Source organism: Anguilla rostrata, chromosome 1 (genome assembly GCF_018555375.3).
Source record: "Anguilla rostrata isolate EN2019 chromosome 1, ASM1855537v3, whole genome shotgun sequence".
Lineage (NCBI taxonomy): Eukaryota > Metazoa > Chordata > Actinopteri > Anguilliformes > Anguillidae > Anguilla > Anguilla rostrata.
Window position 1 is genome coordinate 47,882,597 of NC_057933.1, and position 27,820 is coordinate 47,910,416.

The window sequence follows — 27,820 nt, forward strand, 5'->3', positions numbered from 1 at the left end:
AAGAAGCAGAACCTAATTTCCACAGGTTGCGTTTTCTGCGACATTTATTTATTTATTTATTTATTTATTTATTTATTTATTTATTACCTGCTTGCCTGGTTTTATTGCTCAGTGTCCTTGCTAACTTTCTCTTTATTTTTTGTGTGACTTGCGGTGTCCTCTCCATTCGGTTGTATTTTAGTCAATACATTTCATTTTTTCATAAATTCTTCATATTATTGTACAAAATAACAAACTAAAACAAATACACGTATTGTTACAGAGCAACTTTTTGATGTATAATGGTCACTCAGAATATAAAGATTTGTGCATACCAGCAGGCTACATGATGCATGGGAAGGGGCTGAATGTTTTTTTTTTTAACAATACATCTACATCTTTTGAAATTTCAGTGTTTGATTAAGGATTAAGTAAATAAAACAGTTACATATTTGCCCTTTTATCCAATGTATTTCTTATGTTTCCAACCCTCCAATGCATTTAATTAACAAAATGATGCAAAGATGAAACTGAAGATTTGAGAGGAGACACTGGCACAGAGTGTCACAGTGAACATACGCACACAGTACAAGGACTCTCACATGAACTCACAATACAGAACAGCCAGCTCATCCCTGTTCAGTAGCTTACATTGGAGCTATTCAGCTGCTTATCTGGGGGACAAATGCAGCTCATCATATATTTACCCTTGGGTCTCTGATTATTGAGAAACAGACAAAAACTACTTTCATATGCATTGAGAATTGTGTCAATGACTGCGTGCGCATCTGCAGTATCCATACACCATCCACCAATGACAGAATAATAAAGAAAAATTGCTGTAGACATTTTTAAAATACTTCAATGCGGTTTATACAGCATTTATTAATACATTGTTTAAAAAACAACTTGTGAAAAATGTTTTGGCCTATATGCACCATTTTGAAAAAAAAATGATCAGGCCCCTATGAAAAAGTAATTTAAACCCGCAATAGCTTTGCCGTTATGTGTAGTTAGGATAGGCTCAGTACAGTGGGGCTACATAATGAATTGCCTCAGTTCATAAAGAAGAAGTATTTGCTCTCAAAAGAAGCAGTTCTAGTTATACAAGTTGCGATAATGTTCTCTGGTTCTGGCCACGATTCAGACTGCTGGTCCTTTGAATGGGTGGACTTGGCAAATTGCAGTGTTCCTCACTTGCATTCTTCCTCCAGTCACATTTTACTCTGAGTCGGTGGCAGCCATGCTTCACTGGGCATTTATGAGCTGGGACAAAGGCTGACTGTGTCTGAGTTCTTTACCTCCACAGGCCCCCGGTTGCAGCTATTGTTTTGCCCCCAGCTCAGCTGGCAAATAGGCCACAGCACAGAAAATGCACAATTAACACTGGCTTCCCCAGCAGATGCTGAAGTTCTGCGTATGGCTTGAAAATGAAGTTCTTTGAAAATATGTTTTCAAGTTATCTTATGAAATCAGTTGGTTTCATGAACTGCTGTGCACACTAACACACTTCTAATACTTTGTGGACAATTTGCTGATCATTTCTTGAATGAGCGACCTGTGATTTCCTGTAAAACTGTTTGTTTGCTGTGAGGAAGCTGACGAGCACTTTCTCACAGATCCTGCATCTCCCACAACAGTGGCACCAATTAAATGAAAATCATGCATTTTGTTTATTTAAAAAATGCTTTGTTACATTTAGGTATAGTTTCAGTTCCCTTTACAAATGTGAAAGTGAATCAGTTTTCATTTAATAATGTTATTTCTGCTTATGTCCTCTTCTGTAGGGTTTGTTTGCATTTTCTTTGAAATTCCTGTGAAGTTTGAGAAAGCTTATTGGGTTCATATTACCATTGTATTTATCTTCTCACAGTTATGTCAAAGGAAGACTAGGGCTATAAAAATAGCTTCCTCTCCATTTCAGAGGGAGGGCTGGCAGTTTGTATGGGCAAGGCTGGGAGTAACACTACTGCTGCAGGTGCTGGGAATCTAGAACTGGCAAGTCTAGCTACAGTAAGTAGGCCAGGTAGGTGTCTTCCCCAGGGAACCCATGGTGTCACCAAAGACTCCTTATGACAGTGGGCCTTGTGGTGCTGGGTAACACTTGCCTTTTTAATCTTCCTTCTCTATTTTGAATCACTTTTTCAAAATAGAGAAGGAACACTTTCGGTTACACTTGTGCATGAAAGGTTCCATATAAATTAAGTCATTACTATACTGAAAGACTGATTTGATTGAATAGCTTCTTAGCAGTTTGAATAGAATATGGAATATGGATCTCAGGGAAATAAGCCAACAGTGTCTAGGTCACCTTGGCTTACTGTACCGGCTAAATAATGTAACAAAACTATAAAATAAGAATATTCCTTAATGTGTTTTTTAAGATAATTTTATCCATTTGTTCTTCAAGGTTGGAATACTCAACTTTATTCCCATCATTGCAGTTCCATCAAGTCAGGAGACAACAGACAGGTATGTGTAACTTCAGATGCACTGACTGCAGCACCAGCTTCCTTTTCTGTTCACTCTGGACCCCACCAACTGATTTTATAGCCTTGTATGAGATACAGTTCTTGTCTAGCTGGTGCTCACAAACTATAGGGACCACCTTGCTGACAGAGACCTTCCTTTCCTGGGTGATGCTATGGCTAATTATCCATAACTCAGCACGTCTGCCAGGGATGACAACACTGAGAGCTAACGCCTTTGTAGCCCAGCCATGCAGTGAAGAGAGATAAACACCCATTTTTGGCACACAACCAATATTTTATAAGCAATCATACCAGCTCAGTGAAGGCATGACTATAGTGAAGGTCACAACTGAAACTGATTTAATGATCAGCTATAAAACACAGGGACATGCTTGAACAGGGAGGAGGTGTGTCAAATTATATGGTACAATTTGTGGCCACAAAGCATTATGTCTAATTATGAATGTATACATGTTAGTTACAGCAATATCAGATGCAATACCATTAGATAATTTCCCCATTCACCATGTCTGCCTATGGTCTTGGTGTCAATTCACAGAGAAACACGAACACAATCTAACTATGGAAAAAATAAAACTCTGAAATAGTTTAATATTTAGAATAAATACATTTATTATTTCCAGGACATATAAAAGGTGTACAAGTCTAGAATGTCCAAAATGCTGTCTTGGAACCAAATACACCAAGTGACATGCAAGCTATTTGTAATTTGCCATTTAGAGTATTACTAAGAAGGCTTTTGGCCATATACAGTACTACTGGAGTGCCTCCTGCTCTTTCAGTTCCTTGGAGACCTTTTTTTGCAGCTTGGTGAAAGTTTGCGTCAACAACCAGCGCCACTAGAGGACACATCATGCTGATCACATGTTATGCTATTAATTTCAGTAGCGAGGGTGAAAACCACTTTTCTCCTGAGAGTATGATTAGAAGTACAGTAATACAGATTATGCTGAGTAAAGGCATGGAAGGTTACAGTGATGTATACATGACATTTTATCCATTCATTAAATTCACCTAAATTCACATGCATTCCAAAAAAAAAAAAAAAGAAAAACTGATACCAGGGGCGGCTCTAGAATGCATCGACACAGTGGGCATTTTGAAATATCAGTTGGGCTTCCTTTTCAAATGTAATGAGCGCACCTCATGCATCAAATATGACTTCAGCATTGAGCATATGAGCAGACAATAAAACTAATTAAAGAACTGACAGACTAGTGGCTTGTTTCTAAGAGGTTGTAACTTTAACAGAGATAAATATAAGCCTAAGTCTTCAACTCTGATACATTTATATAAATGTCTTCAACAATGCTCCTGTATGGCTTTTTGTGTGAGAGGAGTGAGAGAAAATAGTCACATGGTCCTACCTGATGGGTCCAACTTGACATCTCGTCAGGTGTGAAATAATGCAAATTTTCCCCTTATTTTCTGATTGCTTGGGAAATATGGAGGCCAAGATGGGCAACGTCCAACCCTGCACCCCTCTGTCTCAGCCCCTGGCTGATACTGATTTAATTTGAACTCATTTTAATAACATAATTCATAACCAGTCAACAAAACAAAGTCAAAATCAATGCAGCAGTTAGCTGTCAGCACTTTGTGAATTTAAATTTAACAATGGAAAAATGTTTTTTTTTAAAGTTAGAGTAATTTTTTTTAATCTTCTGATTTCCTCAATGTATAATAATATTGATATGTTATTTCGGTAGATAAAAGTGCTCTAAATAATTGTGATATAGGCTACCCTGTTGATGTTTTTCCATTACATTCCATATTTGTCGATGATCTCCTTGGCCAATGCGATGTAGGCTGTCATGGCATCAACTTCTGACATTCCTGTTGAATGAGAGCATGAAATAACAGGAAATAAAACAATAAAGAGTTAGGTAAAAAAAAAAAAAGAAGATAAAATAAGGTTAAAGGCAAACTATGCAAAATTTTTACCTTCAAAATATAATAAAACAATCACGTTAAGACATATCTATGGTGCACTCACAATCTCTGTCTTTATGCACTTTTACCGAATTGCGCACCTTTACTCGTGTTTGTTATTCTAAAATGCATTCAGGAAATTTCTGGGTGTGACGTTGTTTTCTGTGTGAGGAGGGGTACGTGTAGCTGCAGAGCTAGCTACCGAAGAAGCTTTTAATCCGTGATGTCAGCTGAAGTTAGCCAAGGGAATTACAAGCAACACAGAGTTGGCTTGTTTTGTATTGGATCCATCAGTAATGTTACTGGCAGTGTGAAACCCTCCGACAATAGGACTTTTGTGAGGGTCTGAAAGTATCTAATTTAAAGTTCCAATAATAAAACCACTGTTCAACATAATGAAATCAATTAAGCTATATTCATATCTGCCTTCTCACTGTCGCTCATGATCGCTCATTTCAAGGCTATTCAGCTAACTATGTTAGGTGGGGTTAAAGACGAAGGAGGAGACTTCTGCGATTGTAAACACATGCTAAGAAATCCTGCATAGTATGCCTTTAAGTCAATCTGTAGAAATTGGTTGTACATTGTGTGAATTGTGAATTACACAAGCATTAACACATTTGATATTATAAATCATTTAAATCATGAGAAGTGGGCACATAATTCAATACCAAAGAAAGAACAATAACACACCATGGAATCAGTGTGTCAAACTAACAAGGGAAGTATTTGAATTTTAGCCAGTTTGAGGGGAAAAAAAAAAAAAAAAAAAAAACAATATATATATACATATATAGGCATTCTACCTTTCCTGGAATTCCATGCTTCCCATTTAGCTTTTCCTTTCATGTCCAGCATTCCAGGCTTGTCTGACAAAAAGGAAAGAGGCTCATAAAATTGCAAACAATCCAACACAAAGCTGTAGCCAGACAAATGCCGAATTTGCCAACCTGTATTGATGTCACCAACGGTACCCTGTTTGTAGAGGCCATAAAGGTCCAACAGCTCCTGGTCCTCAGGTCGAGTCTTTATTTTCTTCACATCCCCAGCTATCTGCTCAAACTCCGACTGCACAGGACACATGTACAGTATATCAGTGAACTACTAAACACACATTCTTTCCCCCCCAATTTTCTCTTTTGTGATCCGATTTGGAACGCTGAATTGTATCTATAGGCCTGTGTTGTTTTCTGGGGTTTATATAGTGCAAACTGATCAATTTCCTTTAAGTGGAAATAAATAAATAAATAAATAAAAACGAAAATCAATATCAATCAAATGTTTCTCCAACGCCCCGGGCTGATCCGTGCAATATACGCACTAACTATACGCATTGGTGGTCTGCTGGTCAGCACTGAGTTAGCCAACAATCGGATAGGCATATGTGTTTTCCAAGGCAGCAGCAGCTCTTCACAAGATCTATAACTGTATATCGGCCTATGTTGTCCAAATGACAGAACCACAGGAAAAGTTGGAAGGAGCGTCAGTTTGGTCAGACAATTCTGTTCGTCTCTTCTGTCTTTCTGAGAAACCAGCTGCGGTTAATTTGCATCCCGAAAGGAATCGCCGTTATCAATGGCTTATTATTCAATTCACGATTTTAACTGAATTAAGTTCGCTGAAATAAAGAAGGTGTTGATTATGTAACGTGTTATTTTGCAGAAACAAACAAACAAACGAACAGTCAACATAATCCAGTAGCCTATGCCAATCAACGCATTGATGGACTGCTGTAGATAGATTCGTTATTTTATTTGTTGCAGTGCGTGTTATTTATACTCATTACTACAGGGATTGATACCGTTTGTCAATAAAATAAAATAAAATAAATAAATAAATAACTAAATACATAAATAAAAATCATTACAAGCGGACGTTCAGTAGTTTAACGTCCTGCGCCACTGGCTACTGACAACTGAAGGATACTGTAGACGCAGTTTGCCACTATTTAGTCACATTGGTATGGTCACTTAACAATGGACAAAAGGGAACCGCTTACTCAAGATTTCGCGTTTCATAGGGCAGCCTATTAATTGTGGTCTGGGATAAAGCTTAAAGCCCATTTCTCAACTATTTTTTTCTGTCAAAACTGCTAAAGATGCTAATCCGTATTCAGGAATTTACCATCTCCAAATCGGATGTAATGAAATCCGCAGTTTGACAAGTCCAACCATTTTCAGAATGTTATGATTTTATATAATTTATAAAACAGTAGACCAAGGCTAAATGATCGCTGTATCGATATAGTGAAATAGAATAGTTGTGCCCGTAATAGGCCTATATGGAACTATTCACCGACGACAGCTCGTGCATTCAGAATTCTGAAATGACTCATCAGCAATTGATCAAGCGATTATTCGTCGCTGGCTACTCAAGAGTATACAACCTAACATTACGTTTTATTAAAGCGGGAAAGCAGCAATGCGCACCAAATGACACATTTAAACGCAAAAAATTTATATTTTACTTCGAGCAATGTCGTAGAGCCTAATAACTCAAGCAGAGCACAATATAAAATATATAGGGCTAAGACATCTTTTAAGATAAGAGTTTTTGTTGTTTTGCCTACCTGCAGAGTCATCTTGATGCTTTTTCAGTCCACAGGGAAAACTGCTGGATGATGTCTGTTGAGGCGATCCAAGTCAGCTCCACAAATGAAATGGCTTACAATAATACGGTGCGAGGTCTCAGTGTGTCGCAGGAATGGCAGTAAACGCTGATTGGCTGACCGAAGATCTCTCGGAAAGTCGAGGCTTTGCACCATTGCAGTTGCGTTCGTAGGTGTAGTCCAGGGGACCAGGTGAAGCTCCTGTGGTTACTCGAGGTATCACAGTTTAGTAAACCTCTGGTGCCAAAAAGCAAATTTCCCCATTGCAGTGCATTCAAAACTACGAATCAACCCTGGCCAAATTGAATTATTTTGGACACAACTTTTTATTTCTAAAATTTCTTCACAATGAACTAATTACGCTCCAGGCACCATTTTTTGTTCCAACGGTAGATGATATAAGATTTATTTCATTCCAATTATGTCCGCATAGTTTTACGTCACAGTGCTCGTAACTGCGTAGAGGACACCCGCTCGTCTCATACATTAACGAGTATGAGACTGTTATTGACTCATCGAATTAGAAAAGGGTTGAATTCAGAATTGCTTGCACAGAACCAATAGGGTATATCAGAATACGCAGTTTTAAACCATGACCTAGAATAACATGAATCCACCGCCGTTATTGTTTTGATTATATTGTTATCTTGATATATTAATATTACTAATAGTAATGTTACCTGCCATAATTTTCTTGTGTCCATTGTTCATGGTGATGACTCATGACAAATAAATAAATTCTTAGTAGCTAATAAAGCTAGGCATATGTGGCTCTTAAATTAAGATTATATTATGCTGATTCCACAATATTATTTTGACTACATTCTCATTTTGATTTTGCTACTAATAGCCTAATATCATTAAAATGTTATTAGTTGTAGTATTTCTGTATTTGCATGATGATGATGACAACGTATTCACATATGAAATATAAATAGGCCAACATAAATTAAATAATGAGAATAGCTATATTTAATTTGCTCTTAAATTACTGTCAAATGATGCTGATTAAGATGAAGTGGTGATGAAGATGATAAACATGTAATTTACATAGATGACGATTGTATGCATATAATAGGTCTACAGAAGCCTAATCGATCAAGATTTTATGTAAATTATTGCATTTTGCCCATTTATTTATTACACATGTAGTCCCCCCACACAGAGAGGAAGATGATGAGAGAGGCAAAGAAGAGCTTAAGGATCACAGTTTGAGTTTAGTTGCTTTTTTGAGATCATCAAGTCTCATAATCAACCATAAAATAGCACCTTCATACCAACAGGCTCTTCAGAAAGGTTGCACAAACAAAGTCCTTACTGAGAGTAATCACAAAAATATATTGTCTGGGGTTGATCAAAATTGAACCTTTTGGTCATGAACAGAAACTTGGCAAAGTAAGGGTCAACTGCCTCTGAAATCACACTGTAACCACACTCTTTGTGCAACTTTTAAGGTCTCAGAAAACCCCAATGTTCATCATGTAGCTACGTTTAAACGCTAAATTATGTATGGAATATTATTTACGTAAATATTATTAAATATAAAATATTATTCACAATATTCACATGTAGCATTTGGTAACAATTTTTCATTTTGGCAGTAATCTGGTAAACAATGAGCCAGTACTGAACTGAGAGTGTATGGCAATGCATGGCCGGACTACACTAAAACGCCATCAACAATTGCTGGGAACGTGATTTCACAATTATGACTGTACAGTGTTAAAGATATGTGTTTAAATATGAGTATATAATGTGCAATTATATCCAACTGTATTAGTTACAAGAAGAAAAACAACAAATTCGGAATTAAGAAATCATTGTATTTACCAAGATTGTATTTTGAAATACTCTAACCGGAAGTCTCCTATTGTTGCCAGCTTCACGGAGCTAGCAAGAGTGTGGTAACCGCTGGTGTAGTCAGCCCGGTGGATAAGGGATAAAGATGGGAGGGGAGGTTGTCATTTAAAACATCAGTGAGATTGCAATATGCAGATGTTAACTTTAAGTTGTTAGGTTCTAACAATATTTATGTTTTAGTGCATATATTTATGCACTAAAATACCAATGTTTTCCAGGACAATTAGTTAATGTAAAATTTTTTCTCATTTTACATTACTTTTCCATGACTAGAAAACTGCATAAAAAAGTCCAGGTTTTCCAGGATGCATGGGAACCCTGCCAAATAAATCAATATTGAAATTAACAGAAGGGCCAGGTTATATAAATCAGTTCAATACTTATTTATTTGTACTAATATTTGTAACATTGTGATAGATATTGTTGCCTAGCCCATCAAGTGTTGTGTATTACTCACCTGGGTCTGTGATTTTTAAAAATCGTATCCATAATAATGTGAAATGTGGTTTAAATTTCTGAATGATTAAATCTAGCCTAAAACAGGCTAATTATAATCACTTTGTAAAAATGAGAACTAACTGCAGCAGCATTATTGTTTTATTATGGTAGGCCTAGCAAGTTAAGCATTGTTAAAATGTTTTCCAAAACAATACACAAGATTAAGAAAAACATGTTATCAATACTATCTTATGTGTCGGAAATGTTTGGAAGCCAAAAAAAAATCTCCCCTCGTATTAGCTGGTTCATTGGTGCATTCACAGTGCTAAATCGCTTTATCTATTGCTTGAAACAATAAAGTTGTCCCTTCTAAAAAATATGGCTGAGGGGGTCAGAATCGTCAAGTGCATTTGATATGGATAATGGCACTTCCCAGGGAAGTATAGTTAGTCCAGTATTATTCACAATAACTAGATGACATATTCAAGAATGTAGGGTAGGGAATGGGAGTGGCTTTGTATGCAGATGATGGAGCAATATGGAAAAGAGGGGGGAATGTGAAATAAGTAATGAAGAAGATGCAAGAAGCTGTTAATACAGTGGAAGATTGGTCATCGACATGGGAGATTAAAATGTTTATGGCTAAGTCCTGTTTTATTATTTACTCTGGGAGAAGGATTAAGGATGTAAAATTGCAAATATATGGACAGGACATAGGAATAGTAACAGAATTTAACATCTAGGTATGTGGTTAAAGAAGAGGTTTGCATGGAAGCAACATGAAGTTGAGGAGGGATAAACTTGCACTAGCCTACTGGACAAGGTTGAGAGGGAACTCAGAAAGACATCATGTGGTCATAGCAACTAGGGGGCAATGGGAGAAGAGAGTAGGTAAACAAAGGGCATTTGGTTGGACAATTGAACATCAAGTGGCTAAACATGGAATTGGAGAGATAGAGATAGGGTTTGTAAATGCCTTAAGAAATGTCCCTGTTTTACCTTTTCTAAAACCTAGAGTATATTTAGATATTTAGATTGATAACCAGGAGAGAATGGGGTGAGTGGGACAATGTAAATAGGTGTGTGAAAGGTATATTGATGATAAATACTATCAATTGGTTAGGATATTCACTGATGTATTTAAGGACCCGGTCAGTGGCAGGGTGGGAGTGGATATATCCCAAAATTTTATGTCAGACATTATACTAGGCTATCCGATCTTGTACAAAAGTATACAGCTGAGATAATGGCTATGATTATAGGATTATATGTGGGGTATATGTGGGATATTAGGGGGAGGAAAGGGGGAAGAGGTGGGTCAAGGCTCTTTTTACTTTTCTTAGAGGAGGAACAGGTTTTGACAAGAGAGTTTAATGTAGGTAGACTGTGACCGGCATTACACTCCACTACAGTAGATGGCGGTGTATGCATCTTAGACATTTATCACTCCGAAAACCGAATCCAAAGAAGAAGAATAAAAACATGGCTGCACCCAGAAGGATATCAGGTGGTGTTTGTGAATTATCTTATGAAATCGCCTTGCTGCTATCGATTCTGCAGTCAAAAATCTGGTAAGAAATACATGAATGTACCTAGGCATAAGTTGTTGTGAGCGATTTAAAACTATGAAGAGATTAGATGCATCATGTGTAGTTTTCAGGTCGCAAATTATATAGCAAGCTAGCTAATTTAGCTTGCGACCTACCAAACAATCAGCGACATTACCTCATGCCAAGGAGATTAACGGAAAGTTATCTTACAAAATCACTTCTGAATGCTAAGAAAGATATTGGTGTTTAAGTTACTTTTATTTTTTATTACATATGATAAATTCACATACATTAGCTGAAATGTTGTAGCTAAGGGTCGTGGCCATTTAACAGTTATTACTAATTAAGCCTACATATGAGGTACTCGAGTACAATTTCATAGAAGAAATGCGTTTATTTTTAATGTTGATAATGAATTCGCTAATTACACAACTTGACGTGGACAGCGCATAAATGCTATCCAGTAATGTCGCATACAGCGTATCGGATAAACATATTTTTCTTTAGATCGCTCTCTGTGAAGTATGGCCTCCTCAGGCAAAGGAGGAAAGAAAGAGAAAAAACGGCCAATACCGGTGAAAACATCCCTGAACTCTCCTTATAGTCTCCAATGGAGCCCCCTGGAGAGGGAAGACATGCATTTCATCCTCAATCTCCTGAAGGAAAAAATGGCAGAGGTTGGCCTTCAGAAAAGAGAGGGGGTAAAGAAGAATCGAAAGTGGGGCAAAAAGAGAGAGCAGCCAGCACAAGAGAGTCTAGTGGATGAACATCATGAAAAGGAGGACATTCAAGGAGGCCTACCCCAAGAGGGGATACATGATGGGTGGACTGACTTGGCTGCGAGGAAACAGCTAGCAATAGGGATAAACGAAGTCACCAGAGCGCTGGAGAGAAACGAACTCTGCCTTGTACTGGTGTGCAAGTCGGTCAAACCCTGGCATATGACCAATCACCTGATCACTCTTAGCAAGACCCGGGCAGTGCCGGCATGTCAGGTACCTCGACTCAGCGAGAACATGGCACCTGTGCTTGGCCTCAAGTGCGTTTTGGCGCTGGGCTTCAAGCGGAACACGGAGTTATTCTCCCAGACTGTCAGCGCCATTATTCCAAAAGTGCCCCCGTTCCAGGTGCCCTGGATTCCAGTCAAGACAAAAACACAGGAGAGTACAAAGGATCAACCAGTCAGTGGTGGGCAAAAAGATGAATTGGAGAACGGAAATGAAAACAGGGGTCAGAAACGGAAAATTGAAGACACCTCTCCTGAGATGGCTGGGTTTAAAACCCATTCACCAGTCCTCCAGTCCCTCAAAGTTAAGAAGATCATTCCCAACCCTTCAAAGATCCGCAAGCCAAAGAACAAGAAAAAGTAGAGAAATTAAAACTGGTTTTTTAATGTTTTCTTTTCCCAATGACCTGCTTAATGGTAATCTTTCATGTCTTTATAGTCTACTGTATTTTTACATAACAAAGGCCTGAACACTTTTCATGTTCATATATAATATTGTTTTTTTTTTTTTTTGGTCAGGCTACAATTTAATGTATAATTTGTCAATGGCCATATTGGTGGACACGCTAATTGAAGTTCCTCTGACATTCAGATCAGCCAACACTTTCATACAAATGGTATAACTTTGGTGTAACTTCAATTAGCAGTGAAGGATGGTTTAATTGAATTTCACATTCTCTTAAAAGTAGATGCCCAACCCTGTTCTTGGAGATCTACTGTCCTGTAGGTTTTCACTCCTACCCTAACAAAGCACATCTCATTCAACAACGAGAGATCTAATACAAATTAGTAGAATCAGGTGTGTCCAATTATGGTTGAAATTAAAACCTACCGGACTGTAGATTTCCAGGATCAGGGTTGGGCAGCCCTGCTCTAAAAGGATATTCCAACACCAGTACTTCATACCCGAAATGGCTTCACAGTAAAATTTGCATAACATTACACAGTAGCTCAAGATAAACTATGTGGCAGTGGCATGATTGTAAACAGAAAAAAAATCTAGAAGACAACTATATGTTTGGATGAGTTTATTCAAATATCCATGCTGGTATACCTTAACATGTATTTAAAATGATCAGATATTTGGATGATAGTCATGTTAAATGGTGCTGGTTCTTGTTCTTCAGTTCTTTCACAACCTGCCATGGAGTTCAATAAAAATATATTGTTTTCAGTAAGAGAAAGCTGTGCATCTTTTCAAAATCACACATTTGATATTTAAAAACAACTTTTCTTTAAATAAGGCAAGTACTTTGGGTACTTTCACTATCAGATGAGATCAATCCTTGGGGGCATTCATTCCAACTTCAAATGCATACAAGCTGAAAAGCACACTGGTAAATCTCATCCATCATACACCAGGGCTCCATTGTAAAATATTGGACCTTCATCAGTCAGATTTCTGATCAGATTCAGCATTGCCAGACATCGTCGTTAGATGCCCACACTGCTCTCCCCAATCCATGACGCTGACATGGCATTTTACAGTACGCTGGGACTTTGATTTAACCTGGGACACAGCACGATTTTCACAAAGCCACATTCGAAACGTTTAAAGCATTTAATTATGTGTGAAGCATTAAGCATCAAAGAAAAGTACATCTCTGGTTCAATTCAGTACAGTACTAAGCTGTTCATTACCTTAATGTAAATGCATTATATCCAGCTTTCACCAGAGTGACTCGAATATTAAACAACTACAAGTCAGGTCCTGACATTCTTTCCAGAAGAATGTTATTGGAGGTAAAAAAAAAACAAAACAAAAAAAAAACAGGAAAAAGCAGAAATTGTCTGGATACTTCCCTGCCTTAAATGATTGCTCCAAGAGCAGAAATGCCCCTGGATCTGAGTTAAGCATATTAATCACAAGGCGCAGAACAGCCCATACAGTAGTGACCTAATTCTGATTCATGGTGATCCTTGCAAAAAAAAGTTAAACCCCTTTTCAGTAACACGTTTTCAACCAAGACATTCTAAATATCAGAAAGGCTATTACCGTAGAGTGCTTGAGGAATGTTTAATGGTGGCTTGGCAAATGGGGGGGGGGGGGAATTAAAAAAAAAAAAAAACACCACGGGCATTGGTAAAATTTGGAGACGTTTTTCTCCACGTCTACATTTTGCCAAACCACCTGGTCAATGTAAAGACTCGGCTCATTTAAGAACACATTGTGCTTCAAAAAAATCTACATACTTCCTTAAATATACACGCTTCAAATATCTCATACTGAGTTCCTGTTGGAACGCCAAAGTTTGTGACATCAAAGTTAGCGCTAAATAAAATACTTTGGACTTTTTGTTCCCCTCAGGTAAACCACATAAGACATCAATAAATATCTGGCATTAATGTACAGAACTTTTTCCTTCTCAGATGTACATATACCAATGCACCTTTGTAGTACAAAAAGAACTTAGACATTTTGGATTTTTTTCTCTTAAAAACAACCTTCATTCTTCTGACACATAGGAATCCTATGTGTGCATGTGCTGTATGCGTAATGTGTATGTATGTGTGTATACGTATTTAAAACAATGGAAAAAAAAAAAAAAACTCCATTTCTTTCTTGGATGGACAAAAAAGATTTATGAAAGTCAGTCTTGAGCAGACTATGGTTTCACATTCAGGGTAATGGTTGAGAGAGGCATCACTTCTGTGTGATCGGAAATAATGTTCTCATTAAATAAACAAGACCTAGGAGAACAGTTTGAAGTGATGGTTTCCATTCACGTTTTTGATTGTTGGTTTCTCTTTTTCTTTACCCAGCTCCCGGGCTGCCTCTTCAACGCAGTTCCGGTGGGTTCGAGATGTGAAGTCGCAGCCTGTCTCCAATCTTAATATGTGCAGAGTGGCGACTGTAAACAACTGCACTTACTGGAGCACAAGCCCAACCTGAAACAACAGCAGACAGGCGTTTACAATGCAATACAACATCATAAATACGCTCTTACATTTTCTTTGTCGATAAAAGATATGTAGACTGCTACACTACGATGCTACAGCAAGTGACAAAACCATATAAGGGTGGACCAACTCCATATTAATACCCATAATTTTGGATGAGATGTTGGATGTCAGGTGTCCAAAAACTTTTGGCCATGTAGTGTATGTCTGTCATGGATGGACGGACAGACGGACGGTCATTACATAACCTAGGTGGAGGTAAAGACCCTGCCCTACCTTACTTTTCAATGATTCAAACTATTTAAAAATGATTCAGCAATTTATTTTATTTACTTATAGCTTTGTGAAAACATAATTAGAAACAAGAATCGTAAGAGATGGGAAAGTAAGACTTTTACACTTTCAAGGCTTTTAACTTTAACTCGATGCCTGGCCTGGGCTTCTAGAATGAAATGCTATTCTGTCTGTAACTGTCGACACCCTTTTGACAAAGACAACCGCATATCCTGCTGAGCCCCCTCACCTTTTCAGGGTCCATTGGTGGACACTTCCAGTTGTACAGGTAATACTGCAGGTTCCCATCTCCTATACCAAATTTCAGCTTTTCCAGGAATGTCTTGTTCTCCATTAGATCCAGTGCATTGAACACATCAAAGCCTTTCTGTTAAAAGTAGAAATAAAAAAAATGGCATAAATCCGTATTAGAACTGTATTAGAAATCCGGAAAGCTCAGCATGATGGGTGGTGTCCCCCCACAAGAGGGCGCTGACCCAGGGGAAGAGATTTCATACCAGCTTGGCTAGGATTAGGGCGTCGTTCATCAGGTCCATCAAAGGGGTTTCCGTGTGAACGTTGTAAAAAGAGTACGCCGCTTTCAGGCTCTTGTGGATGGGATGGTGCATAACGGTGGAGGGGAGGGTGTAGAAACTGGTGAAGTCCGTCAGCACTCCGCCTGGGCCCTGTACCACACACCAAATACGTGACATCAGACCCGATCAGGTGCTCTTTGAAGGAATGAGAGCACAGAATCGGTGCCAGCAAGTACATTTGAGGCTATGTGGCTCTGCGGTGAAAATATAACGTTCCTGACTGCCGGCCTTCACTCTTAAGTAGTGCCACTGTTTGCCAGATTGTTTTTGAGATTTCAGCAAAGTAACAAATGCACTCTCATGACGCACACAAAGTTTACGGTCCGGATTCAATTAGCATTTGTCTTTAATGTTGACCATGAAATAAAACGAGTGAAATGCAACTTAACTGGTGATCAAGGAACTCAACAATCTATGTTTGTGTAATTGAAAGAGTGAGTTTAAGGCCAAGTATTGATTAAATTCTCTGCCATGAAACGTTAAAAAGACATTGCTTTGTGTTAGTGCTGCATGTGGACAGAATTTTGACGTGTGCATATATGCAACACTTAATCAGTATTATATTCCCTCAGTTCAAACTGACATGCTACTATTTATGAGGACTAATACACATTTCTCACGAATTATGGTCCAGGCAAGTTGTAGTTCTGTTCTAGACTGAAGCCGTTTAGTTTCACACCCCAGGTCTGAGAATATTTTAGCATTTTAACTCTGGATTGCACTCTTCCTGATGAGCAGTGCTTAAGGGTTCCCAGACCATCTCCTCCATGCCCCCTCAAGAGGACCCCTTTGTCAAAAAATTATTAACCGCTGGCCAGTGTATCCAGCACCCATTACTTGCTGCAAAGGACTGGCTATTTAAATCATCATTGCATGAAAGCATGTCTGAAACAGGCCACCATGTAGCATGGCCCCAATATCACACACATACTTAATATAAGATAATATGTCACAAATTGCAAATTATTTGAGGTAGTCTAAAATACCTATTTTATGAAATCTGGGCATACAAACAAAATATTTTTAAAACGGGGGCAGCCCGGAGCAGTTTGGAGGCCCCTGCCCTAAAGCGGTGCATTTCCAGTAGAAAACGAATCAGAAACAATCATGGCAGGAGTATGCATTTACCTCCACAACATAAGTATCTATGATGTTCTCTTGCGGTAAGAACCAGTGCGACACCTCCTCCTCACCCATGACGGGCCGCAGGTGGAACTGCTTCAGGTACTTGTCTAGCAGCTCTGTGACCTGTTTGATGTCCCGCTTCTCCATGACGCGCAAGCCTGCCGTTTTGGTGGTCTGCGGGAGGGGCACGATTTCACTTTGTCATATTTGTGCCCCCGCAAACATGCTGTGGCAGCTGTGACATAACTGTGACATAAGTAGAAGCAAGCCCTTCAGCCCAATACTGAAGACTATATCTGCACAACAGGGCTCTTTTCTGCCCTCTGCTGGAAGTTACCAGAGTGACATTTATCAGGTTCTCCATGCTAAAAATACACATCTCACAAGTGCAGTTTGTCCATTCAAATGATACAATTTCCATCACAATTGAAATGTTAAATTTTGAACTCATCAACACAGTCATACCCATCAGGCAATAAAGGGAACATAAACAACAAAGATCATCAAAATTTTTTAAAGTACCTACATCTGGCAATCTGTAGAGCTTCATTGTTCTTTGTAAAGTCATATTTCTGCTCAAATGGGAAAATTTTACTTCAACCAGTTTCCTTGGATTCAGAGATCGATGCCAGTACCTGAACACACACACACAGAGCACAGTAGAAACGTCAACCTTTTATAAACCAACCCTTAATAAAGATACATACTTTCCAGCCATCCTATTGGAGGGAGGGAGAGAGAGTGCTAACTAGTGCTGGACCAGAGACATGCCACAATACCTGCAAGTGGACACGGGTTTGGGCAGGACAACACCAGCCGTGTACACAGCCTGGAATATCCCCTCCAGGTTGACCCGCCGGGTGATCTCCCTTATCAGCACCGGGGCCACGCGTTTGGACCGCAGCTTCTTGTGAACGCACAGGAAGTTGATTTCCACCATCTTTTTCAACCTGGAAGGAGGCCGGGAGGAAACGGTCAGACAGTTGCTAGGTTACAGTGAAAGAAAAGCTCAGATTTAAAGGTAAGCGCTGGGACAGAGGAGCCGGCTGGCTGTGACTCACGTGTCATAGATGTGGATGTGGGCGGGAATGGCACTGATGAAACCCACCAGCTTCTTATTGGAGGAAACCCTCACTCCACAGTGCCAGTGCGGGAGCCAGCCTGGGGGCCGCAGTGCCCTGAAAGAGAGCGTATGCACACACACACACGCACGCAGGCACACGCACACACACACACACACACACACACACACACAGAATTATCTACAGAGACAGGGCAGAAAAGCCAAACTGTCACATAGTCACATCATCTTCAAACTGCTAGTGATGTCACGGATTCTGCATTGAAATACTATTTTAATCCCTTTTCTGTGAAAAGGTATTCATTTAAATAAAAGCTTGAGCGTTGCTTGCTTTGGAATGCAAATTATTTCCACAATGGATAATACATATGCAAGCAGATGTTAAAAGGATCGTGTTACAGGCATTCCAAAAGCTGTATTTCAGCCTCTCTAGAGTCTCTCTCAGTTTAGTCATCCCATGGTAGTCTTATAGTTTCTGAGATGATATCCGTTGTGTCAGAAATCCTAAGCACGTGCAGGTTAGCCCAGCAGTGCCGACGAGCGGAGCGGTTTCCGATACAGGGAAAGCAGGCACTAAAGCATGCTGGGTGCAAGTCGCTGCGAGTGCCAGTCTGACGGTCTCAGTCAGATATTTATGGAGTACGGAAGAGACATGGCAGCCACGGAGCCGGCGGCTCAGCATTTTACGCCGCCAAAATGTTCTCTCGACGAGTCAGATCGATGGCATAAGCTTTTAATCCGAGTGGACCCGAGCCGCGATTAAATTTTAATTAGTTCAGCGCCCATCTTCCCAAATAACGCCCCAGCAGGAGGCAGACAGAGGCTTCCGTCGATCTCTGGGGTATCTCGAACCCTAGCAGGTTTCAAAACATCACCGCTGCTGAGTTTGTGCTGCAGGTAAATTCATCACCAAGCGACCGCAGATTCATCTTTTGGCACTCCGGTTCAAATATTGACACAGACGACAGCGAGGCTGATTTCATGATGTTATAATCCTGGGCCTGCGTCTTAGGACTGTTGAACTCTAGCAGTTTAGCAACACTGTCCTCGCTGAGTTGCTGCTGCCCAGCAAGTTCATCAAAAAGTGCCCCCAATTTGACCCCGCTCTGTTGACATAAACACTCCTGAGTCCTGACAAACGTGGAGATCTTGTCAGGGCAGCGAGTCAGCGGGAGAGCAATCGAGTCTTCTAGATGAAGCCCACAGGCAGTCCACAGTCCAAAATGCATCCCAGCACTCTTTCACTGACACCCAGAGTTTAGGGGGAGTGGTTCATTCAGCTGAATCACGGTAATTAGCTTAATCAACCGCTTGAATGCTGTGGTGGGAAATAAACCTCAAGCTGTGTAGACTCTTTCTAGACGAATGGACTGAAACTTTAAAGACTCGAAGCCGCTGCTGTTGATGCCGAGGGTTCTTTGAAGACCTACTGCGTGCAGAGAGCGGAGCGGGGTGAGGTTCGCCTCTCACCATTTGAGGAAGTTGGGCGAGTAGTCGAACCGGAACATGTTGTCGTCGTCCTCCACGTAGTTCTCATTAAGCAGCGTGTACAACTCCTTTAGCTGTTAACAGGGGAGATGAACAGAGAGAAAGGAAAAAAAGAGAAAAGGTAAGGGAGTAAGGTAGAGGGTCAGGGAGTGGGAAAGGAGAGGAAGAAAAAGAGAGAGTGAGAGAAAGAGAGAGGGAAGGATGCATGGACAGAACACTCTTACTGAATTAGAAGCCAAGCCTCCGCGGTCAGACAGCTGTTCTCTGCATTTGTCTTTTTAACACACAACAAAAATTTGTCGCATTCATTTCAAATCACAATAACCAGAAACACACCAAAAACAACAGCAAATAGCCAATAATAAGCCGGAAACTAGTCTCAGGCTCTGGTAGCAGAGCCAGTCAAATGGTTTTAGTCATACAAGAATAATTAATTGTTTGAATCACTTCGACCTAGAATTTATATCTCAGAGGCAGAATGTGTTTGACATGCTTCACCAAGCCACGATTTTTGCTCTGTTTGAAAAGATGTTTTCTAGGATGCAAAATGCGATTCTTTCTTTTTGATGTCAGACATAATTGTCTCTGTTTCAGCCCCAGAAAGCCTTTTCTCTCTCTGTCAAACAAAAAATTCCAATGACATTTACAAAATAATAACTGCCAACAAACAGAACTGAAAGAAAGACGGAACAGAAAGGCGCTTCAATTAAACGTGCCTTTGATTAAGCCTCATCCTGCTGACAGGATAAATGCTCTCAGAAAGGTTCCCAGTAGAACTCATGTCTAAGGCAATGCGGCATCACAGCCTTTTTGGGGTTGTAACCAAACAGTCCCACTGCCCCTAATTGGGTGTGTCAACTGTTCAATAGCAGTGCTTCAGACCTGGGTCAAATACTTATTGGTTTTGGATTCAAATACTTTTCTACGCTTTACTGATCTTGTCTGGTGTATTGGAACAAATGAAGTACTCTCAAAAAGTGCAAACCCCGCCTTCTGGTCATATTGGCAGGCTCAAATACATCAGGCAAGTTCAACAGAGCACAGAAAAGTATTTGAATCCAAAACAAATACGTATTTGACCCAGGTCTGCAGTGCTCATACTGAGGCACTAACCACTTCAGCATTGCTGAGGTCCAGCGTGTCCCACATGAAGCCCTGGGGCAGGGAGTAGGGGTCCTGGCGAATGTTCTCCTTGTCCGGCTCAATGGGGCCATGGGTGGTGACGACCTCGTCTGGAAGGCAAAAGCACGTCCAGATCAGCGTTTTCCCTTCCCACAATCCATCATCAATCAGGACAGAAGCACAAAATGGGCCGTTAGGTGGCAGGTCAACCTCAGATTAATTTGTCGGAGGAGAAAAGCACCCCACATCAGCTCATCGTTAGGAGCTAGGTCAAGCTACGCAAAGTCTCCTGCAGAACACCACCAACCCCCCACCCACACACACCCCACATCTCACCAAAGGGCATGACCCAGCCCTCCTAAAAGATTTCTACCAGCTTTCATTCCAACCAGGCACTTCACCATCTGACTGAAGAAGGAAATGTATTCAATGTACCAATTTAGTTTCCAGCTGTAGAGGGTGCTCCTTTTCTGTTTAAAGAGACCTGGAAGATCAGATTGTCCAAATCTGGTCAACCACAATCTGATGAACTACCTTCGCTCCTTGGAAGCCAGCCACCCGCAGTTTAGGCTGGTTTTATTGGTTCATTTACTGTAACAACATAAATCATTTATTTGACCTCCTATCAAAATATTACCCCAAGTCCTCATTAGATGGGAAACAGTAATTAGCCAGCCTGCGCATACTAAGCACATGATCATTAGGACACTGACCAACAGATGTAGAGTATTACACTTCCATTGCTTAAACGATTCATAGCTGTGCAATGGTACATCCCCAGTTTCTCACAGTGGAACTTACTGAGTTTTGGAACGGGTTGGGTGTCCCAGAACTGGTACTTGTGTTTGGTGGCCTCATCGATGTTCTTGGCGGGACCCTGGCATGTGGACAGCAGCTCCATGGCCCTCTGGATATCCTGCAGTTTCTGCATGGGTATGGCTGGGTTCTGACCAGTGGGGGGGAAGTACATGTTTGAGGTAAAGACTTGTCTCCTCCCTCACACCAAAAGTGCTGCTTATGTGATCCTTTTACACACATTTTATGAAAAAATGTATAAACAAATTGTTTCTCAATTATGGCAAAAATCTATCGTGTAGAGTAAAAGAACATTAATTTCTGAACAGATAATGTGCCTTTCTAAAAGAATGACATTTTCTCTACCTCTATTTGTCCTTCCCTAACTCTAAATGAAATGCAAAACAGGAAAATTGACGGCATGAATTTAAAAAGCATGGTAATGAACAAAGTATTGCGGATGGTAGCCTGAGCTAATGGCATAATAATGACTCAGGTAATGTTAGCGGCCGCTCATAGCACCTTGATCTCCTGGGAGTCAGAGGCCGAGTCAGACTTGGTGCCTCCTGAACTGGGCTTCTCCTTCTTCCTCTTCTGTTTCTTCTTTTTTTTCTTGGCCCCCAGGTCTCCTCCCGGGCTCCTGGAATTGGGTATTGTTTGCACTTAAAAGCCTTTTGTCAACTCGCACCACAATTCAATGCAAAAATAGTACAGGAATTTCAATAAATAAAACTAGCTAAAGGTGCACACCAAATGTAAGCACATAGCAAGAACACTACTCTTCCCCTGAAAGCATAACCACAGGTAGGCCACCGTTCCATAATGGGACAGATATTATAACTTAATTTGCCACCGTTTGATGCTCTGCGGCTGATGCACCCAACTCATAATTTCAGTATGCTATTCCAGTTGTGTCTAATCATCTGACATGAATGACGTGATGAAGCTACAATGGACTTCAGACCAGCATTATAACAGATTTCAATGACACATTATCCACAAAATTACACGTTATCACTGGCGAACAATAGACTTATATAACGTTAACCTAGTGCCACGGCGGTCCGCGAGCACACAAATAAAGTAGCGATGATGTTTAGAACATAGGTACCCATTTCATGTAAGGACAGCGACGTTTCTGCCTGACAACAGAATGCAGGTATTTATAACACTGTACTGTCATTTCAGCGTCAGCGTAGAGTGAGGTCAAGATGCTTCCTACTACAGCCGCGGCATCCTATCTATATACGTTTTCATTAACCGAGGCTCGTTGAAATACTTCAACGTTGTGTTTTTGCAAGATCTGTGCGTCGTTAGCAACCAGGCCAACGTTGGCTTACGAAATATCCAGCTAACCTATCCTATCCAGCTAGCGCACGGACAATTTCACATGCGTGCATTTAGTTTGATATCAGCTAGCCAAGTACTAGCCACCATGACAAAACTGACCCAACTTATGAGTCATGTTGCGACTCCCGACATCGGAGCGTTCGTGATCAAGCATCTGCTATACTGGCGTGCCTTCACGAGAACGCATTTGCGAGAAATATTATTCAGCATCAATGGTGGGCCTTCGGCTAGACAGCTAGCCAGCTAACACAAGCGAACTGCATGCAGTGCGTTTCTCTTCTACACCTCGGCTGTCACTCATAGGGTGTGCGCGGCGCCGCATTGTTGTGATGTCTGCTTTTCCGCTGCCTACCCTTGCATGTGCTCATTTTCCTCTTCATTGTCTCCATCTATCCCACAAGTATCCTGATCGTCCAATTCCAGACTCTGCTGGCTGGCTGCAGATTCGCTGTCCTCCGCCATCATGGAAAGAAATGTTGAAAAAATTTGTAATACTGGAGGCAGGGAGGAATTAAAAAGAACACAAAGAGAATAAGGACAGAAACAGCGCCCTCTACCTGCCGTCCTCCTCGAAACCATATTGCGGACAGCGCACGATAGCCGGCACGATAAAGGCGTGCGTTACAGAGTACAGTGATCAGTGATCTCATCTGGCATAAGCGGTATGTAAATGACGTGACACAATGGTGGCGAAATTTCTGGGTAATGAGTACCTTAGATGATATATTTAGAAATTCCAATCAGATTATTGTCGGCATCACCAACAGGTGTTTCATGGCTGCGCAGCTGAAAGTTCCCGGTATCATGAAACAGTGTAAAACAGTAACATAAGCTGATATTAGCCTTGCTCAGATTGAGATACAACCGCTGTTACAGCCCACATTGGATAATTGGGAAATTAAAATCTACACTGTCCAACATAAGAGTATACCGGCCGCTGTCGTCAATCACATAAGACCTACCCATAGGACACATGATTCACACAGTGCCATGGATGTCTTGCCTGTGCTCGCTCTTTTACTCTAACGAACTGTATGTAACATACTGCATGCAATATACTCAGTTCACACGGACGGGAACATTTAATAAAAAACATACTATTTCAACGACAGTACTATAAGCGACCCAAAACGGATCATATTGGATCATTAAGGGTTTCAAAGAATCAGCAATCCTGCCTTTTACACAAAGTGTTCATCCTCTAGATGTGATATGCTAAAATAGCCCCATCTCTAGTTTTATGTCTAGAGTGCTTCAGGAATGATACCTACAGAGACAAGGCTTTTTTGCAGGTAGGGTTTTTCCCACCATTATGAAAACATTTACCTTACAAAATGCAGAATAGGGAGAGAGGCGATGGTGATATCTTTGTTTCTTCAAAAATTGTGTTGTAGGGATTATTTGTGGTAAATGGATGCTGGAGAGAAGACTTTTTAAAATGTAAAGGTAATTACACCATCATAGCAGTAATCACAAAAACAGACTCCTTTCTAGAAAGACACATACAATCTAAGACTTGTAAACATAAACATTTCAGTGCAGTACTTTGTGTAATAATGTTTGTGTTGGTCACAGTGGTGCTGTTTAAGGTCAATTAATGGGATGAAGGCCTTTCTGAGCAAGTGTCAGATTAGTATATTAAGATGCATGTGCATCATACAACCTAATGTATTTATAGAGAGTAGTTGCAAGCTCATCTAATCCTCTAGTAAATATAAGTATTTCATAAATTATTTTCAGCCTGCAAAGCCTTATTGAGTGTCTTATTGAGTTCTGACATGTTTATATGCAACTAGTCAAGCATAATTCAATCTGTAAATCAGTTGTTTCCCTTAGAACACTTAAAATATCAGTCTATTCTCAATGACTAATATAACTTATCCTGTGTTATAACATTGTTTAAAGTGATAGCAAGAGATGGCTTTGCAGTTTATAAACAGCAAAGTTTTGCTGCTGCTGGGAAGGCTCTCTCAATAGAGCAACAATTAATACATTTTTAGCTTTCATCATCTCAGTAATTTTTTAAAATCTGCAGCCAACTTGGTAGGCAATGTGTTTTTTCATTATATAAAATATTTCACCTTTACAGTGTCCTTTATATTTATGTTAACAGAAATACTATGTTGATTGTGAAAATCAGTATTGTGAGTCTTGACTGTGAACACAACATCCTACAGAATATAGAAGACTAATGTGGGATTGATTTTATTGTAAAAAAACAGTAGACATTCTTGCAATTCCACACCTACATTCCCTCATTTTGTGTTGCATATTCTGCCACTTTGGACTTAAAAATGATTGAAGAACTGAAGAGCACCCAGTACAGAATGCAATTCATCCACCTCAGTTTTATTCAGATTAATAAGCCTCAGTTATCATACAAGCTACCAGTTTTAAACATTCAGAGCATAATATACTCATCCCAGCAGTTACCATGTTAAAAGAAAGAAAAGAAACGGTGCCCTTCACAAACACAGCTTTCACACTTAGGAACTGTACATTGTTATGCACACCTTGAGTCATTTTATGAGGTTTTATGTCAAACAAACTGTTTGAACACACACACACACACACACAAACATGGTCTTTTACCTGCCACTCCACTTACTTTCATGTTCTAGTCTAGCTATTGCCACACAGAATCCACATCTAAAACCGAAGAGGAGGAGTGGAGACCACAGAAAACGCTGGGGGAAAGGGAAACAGGTCGGCAGCCATTTTACTGCATGCAGTCCGGTCAGAAAAAAAGGTGAAGGTGAGGTTCTCCATGGAGGAAAAAAAAAAAGAACAACAAAGCAGTGGTTCTGGGTCTGTACATTTCGACGTTCACAAGGCACTTGGAAAACATGGAAGTAGATTCTTGAGGACTGATGACACACAGAACTCGGTTTGGTTTCAGGTAAAGAGGGGCGCATAGGGTCACGGCTGCCATCTCACTGTAAGGCAAGGCAGAGAGAAAAAACGAAACGAAACAAAGGAACGCAAAAAAGAAAATTTGAAAAAATGCATGTAAAATATTTCCAACTAAAAATCAGAATGTACTTCTTAAAATGACAAAAAAAAGGCATCTTAAGCAACAGCGTACTGTAAAAGCAATGCATAGCTGTTTTTAAAGCAACATACCTTTTTAGTTTCAATATCAAAAAACCCTTAACATCAAGCCTTACGTTGACCTTTTTCCTTCCATTTTAATGTCATTAATGTCCAAATGCTGCCGCTTGTGCAAGTAAATGTCAAAAGGAGAGTATGTCACATTATCTGACCCAGCTGCAGCTCAGACAGATATAAAGCTATGTGTCCCGTCCTCTTTACGCCTACAGCTCATTTTTGCTTATCTGTACAGTTCGGTAAAAAAAAGGCATAGCAGTTGTGCATAAAATGTTTATTTCGTTTGCTCAGAGAACGCTTGTTGTCTTCTCACTAACACTCTCTGAATGCCATATTTGGCAGCGCTTCCAAAATTCTGTCCATGTCAAATGGTCAGGGTTCGGGGTTCGGGGTTCGGGGTTGGGTAGCTGCTCATTTGAGGTTGAAGGCCAGCAGTGGTCTCTCCTCCCGTTTCTGCCAGGGGCTCTTTTTGTTTTCGTCTTCCCCGCTGTCATCGTGACCGTGCACGTCGTCCGGGGGGCTGCTGGGAAGGTGCACCTGCGGCAGGGCACGCTCAGTCCTGAACACCACGTCCTTCGCGTCCTCCTCCTCCCCCTCCCCTTCCACCTCCACCTCCACCTCCACATCGCGGAGAGGCGACGGCGACGGAGCCTCCTCTGCCTCCTCGGGGCCCGGGGCCTCCTGGAGCAGGGGCCCCAGGGCATTGTCCTCGGGGCTGCAGTCGGGCGTCCCGTTCTGGCTGCCGTCGGGCCCGGCGTCGTCCACGTAGACCAGCTGGGTGTAGGCCACGGCGGGCGGGGCCTTGCGCTCTCGCTCGCGCTCACGTTCGCGTTCGCGGGGGCGGCGGCCCAGCTTGGGCTCGTTCATGTCCACCCCGGAGTCCAGGCTGGCGTCGTTGCTGCCGCTGTGGCCCGCCCTCTGCAGGTCGATGTAGGAGTGGCGGATGTGGGCGTTGGAGCGCCCGTCCAGGGACACGAACCACGCCCGCGGGTGGGGCAGCGGCCTGCCGCCGCGCAGCTCCATCAGCGTCTTCTCGGCCAGGAGCTGGTCCTCGCCGTTCATCTGCACCAGGCCCGCCTCGCTGAGCGACGTGGGGATGGACAGCGACTCGGGCACCGAGGCCGTCTGCAGCGTCCACTCCCCGTCCTGGGGGTCCTGGAGGGCGTGGCCCGAGGGGTGGCGGGAGCCCAGGCCCGGGCGGAGGGGCTCCTGGCCCTGCGGGCCCTGGGGCCGGTGGGAGGCCGAGAGCTCGGCCTGGATGGTGTCCAGGTCGCTCTGCTGGTCGGTCTGCAGGAGGAGGGCCTGGCCGGCGTACGGGTGCTCCCCGGGCAGCTTCATGTAGTGCGCCGGGATGACCAGCGTGGGGCGCACCTTCCTGTACGCGCCCTCCGTCATCTGGTCCACCGAGCTGCAGCACAGGAGCTGCCCGGGCCTGGGGAAGGAGGTGGGCCGCTCCAGGTGGTCCACCGACCGCGACAGCGAGTAGTCGGCCGGCCTCCGGTCCGCCGGCGGGCCCCGGTCGGGCGTGGCGGCCGCGGGCTGGGGCAGGGCGGCCTCGCGGACGCTGCTCTCGCTGGCGGCGCACAGCTGGAGGGCCGACGCCTGGGCCGGCGGCTGCTGGGACGAGGTGGAGCTGTAGCTGCGGCGGTAGCCGTCGGGGGCGGGCGGCTCGTAGGCCCCCGGGGGCTCCTGGAGGGGGAAGGTCTCCACGGACTTGTGGTAGTCCTTGAGCAGGGAGGCCCGCGACGTCAGGTTGTTGAGCGAGGCCCCGCCCTTGTCCCTGGCCCCCTCGTGGAGGTGGTGGTGGTGGCGGGAGGGCGGGGAGGGCTTTAGCATGGGCGTGTGCAGGTCCGGCTCGCCGGTTGCCGACGCCAGCTCCAGGTGCACCTCGCTGATCAGGTTGAGGTGGGACATGGACGTGGCCTGGTCCCGCTTGGAGCCGTCCAGAGCCGAGGACAGCTGCAGCTTCCGGTGGTGCTGGCGCGGTTTCAGGCACTTCCTCCTGAGACACCAGGACACAGGAAGTCTGTTACCATCAGGTTCACAATCACCATCACTATCACACCCCCTAACACAGGCTAGGTTATCCAGTCCTTACAACTGTAACCACACCTCT

At 41.9% G+C, this 27,820-nt stretch overlaps 4 protein-coding genes and 1 long non-coding RNA gene across 8 annotated transcripts in view; 2 read left to right on the plus strand and 3 right to left on the minus strand.

The window, feature by feature from the left end:
* Positions 1 to 1,902: 1,902 nt before the first annotated feature.
* Positions 1,903 to 15,412, plus strand: LOC135257064 (uncharacterized). The gene is made up of 3 exons (XR_010330585.1): positions 1,903 to 2,005; positions 2,390 to 2,451; positions 14,629 to 15,412. It is a non-coding gene; the product is annotated as an uncharacterized LOC135257064 (long non-coding RNA).
* On the minus strand, positions 3,059 to 7,127 carry acbd7 (acyl-CoA binding domain containing 7). Of its 2 annotated transcripts, XM_064339455.1 has the most exons (4): positions 6,973 to 7,127; positions 5,354 to 5,471; positions 5,210 to 5,272; positions 3,059 to 4,307 (listed from the first exon to the last, which is right to left on the minus strand). In XM_064339455.1, exons 1-4 carry the CDS (start codon positions 6,982 to 6,984, stop codon positions 4,234 to 4,236), a joined length of 267 nt encoding a protein of 88 aa, XP_064195525.1. In that variant the 5' UTR covers positions 6,985 to 7,127; the 3' UTR covers positions 3,059 to 4,233. The 2 variants fall into 2 exon arrangements, with proteins under 2 accessions (XP_064195525.1, XP_064195517.1); XM_064339447.1 differs by lacking the exon at positions 6,973 to 7,127 and having other exon boundaries at positions 5,354 to 5,501.
* On the plus strand, positions 10,722 to 13,049 carry rpp38 (ribonuclease P/MRP 38 subunit). The gene is made up of 2 exons (XM_064339433.1): positions 10,722 to 10,880; positions 11,367 to 13,049. Exon 2 carries the CDS (start codon positions 11,384 to 11,386, stop codon positions 12,227 to 12,229), a length of 846 nt encoding a protein of 281 aa, XP_064195503.1. The 5' UTR covers positions 10,722 to 10,880; positions 11,367 to 11,383; the 3' UTR covers positions 12,230 to 13,049.
* nmt2 (N-myristoyltransferase 2) lies at positions 13,412 to 23,107 on the minus strand. 2 transcript variants are annotated; one of them, XM_064339326.1, is made up of 12 exons: positions 22,949 to 23,107; positions 21,769 to 21,886; positions 21,253 to 21,397; positions 20,443 to 20,561; positions 19,312 to 19,403; positions 17,822 to 17,938; positions 17,540 to 17,710; positions 17,287 to 17,395; positions 16,764 to 16,934; positions 15,558 to 15,725; positions 15,290 to 15,427; positions 13,412 to 14,754 (listed from the first exon to the last, which is right to left on the minus strand). In XM_064339326.1, exons 1-12 carry the CDS (start codon positions 23,059 to 23,061, stop codon positions 14,734 to 14,736), a joined length of 1,482 nt encoding a protein of 493 aa, XP_064195396.1. In that variant the 5' UTR covers positions 23,062 to 23,107; the 3' UTR covers positions 13,412 to 14,733. The 2 variants fall into 2 exon arrangements, with proteins under 2 accessions (XP_064195396.1, XP_064195404.1); XM_064339334.1 differs by lacking the exon at positions 22,949 to 23,107 and adding an exon at positions 22,696 to 22,870.
* A 1,817-nt stretch (positions 23,108 to 24,924) lies between these two features.
* The window catches only part of fam171a1 (family with sequence similarity 171 member A1), a 54,282-nt gene continuing 51,386 nt past the window's right edge, over positions 24,925 to 27,820 (minus strand). For both annotated transcript variants that reach the window (XM_064339283.1, XM_064339277.1), the window contains exon 8: positions 24,925 to 27,706. In XM_064339283.1, coding sequence (XP_064195353.1) covers positions 26,116 to 27,706 — 1,591 coding nt within the window. In that variant the 3' untranslated portion in view covers positions 24,925 to 26,115. The remainder of the gene's footprint in view (positions 27,707 to 27,820) is intronic.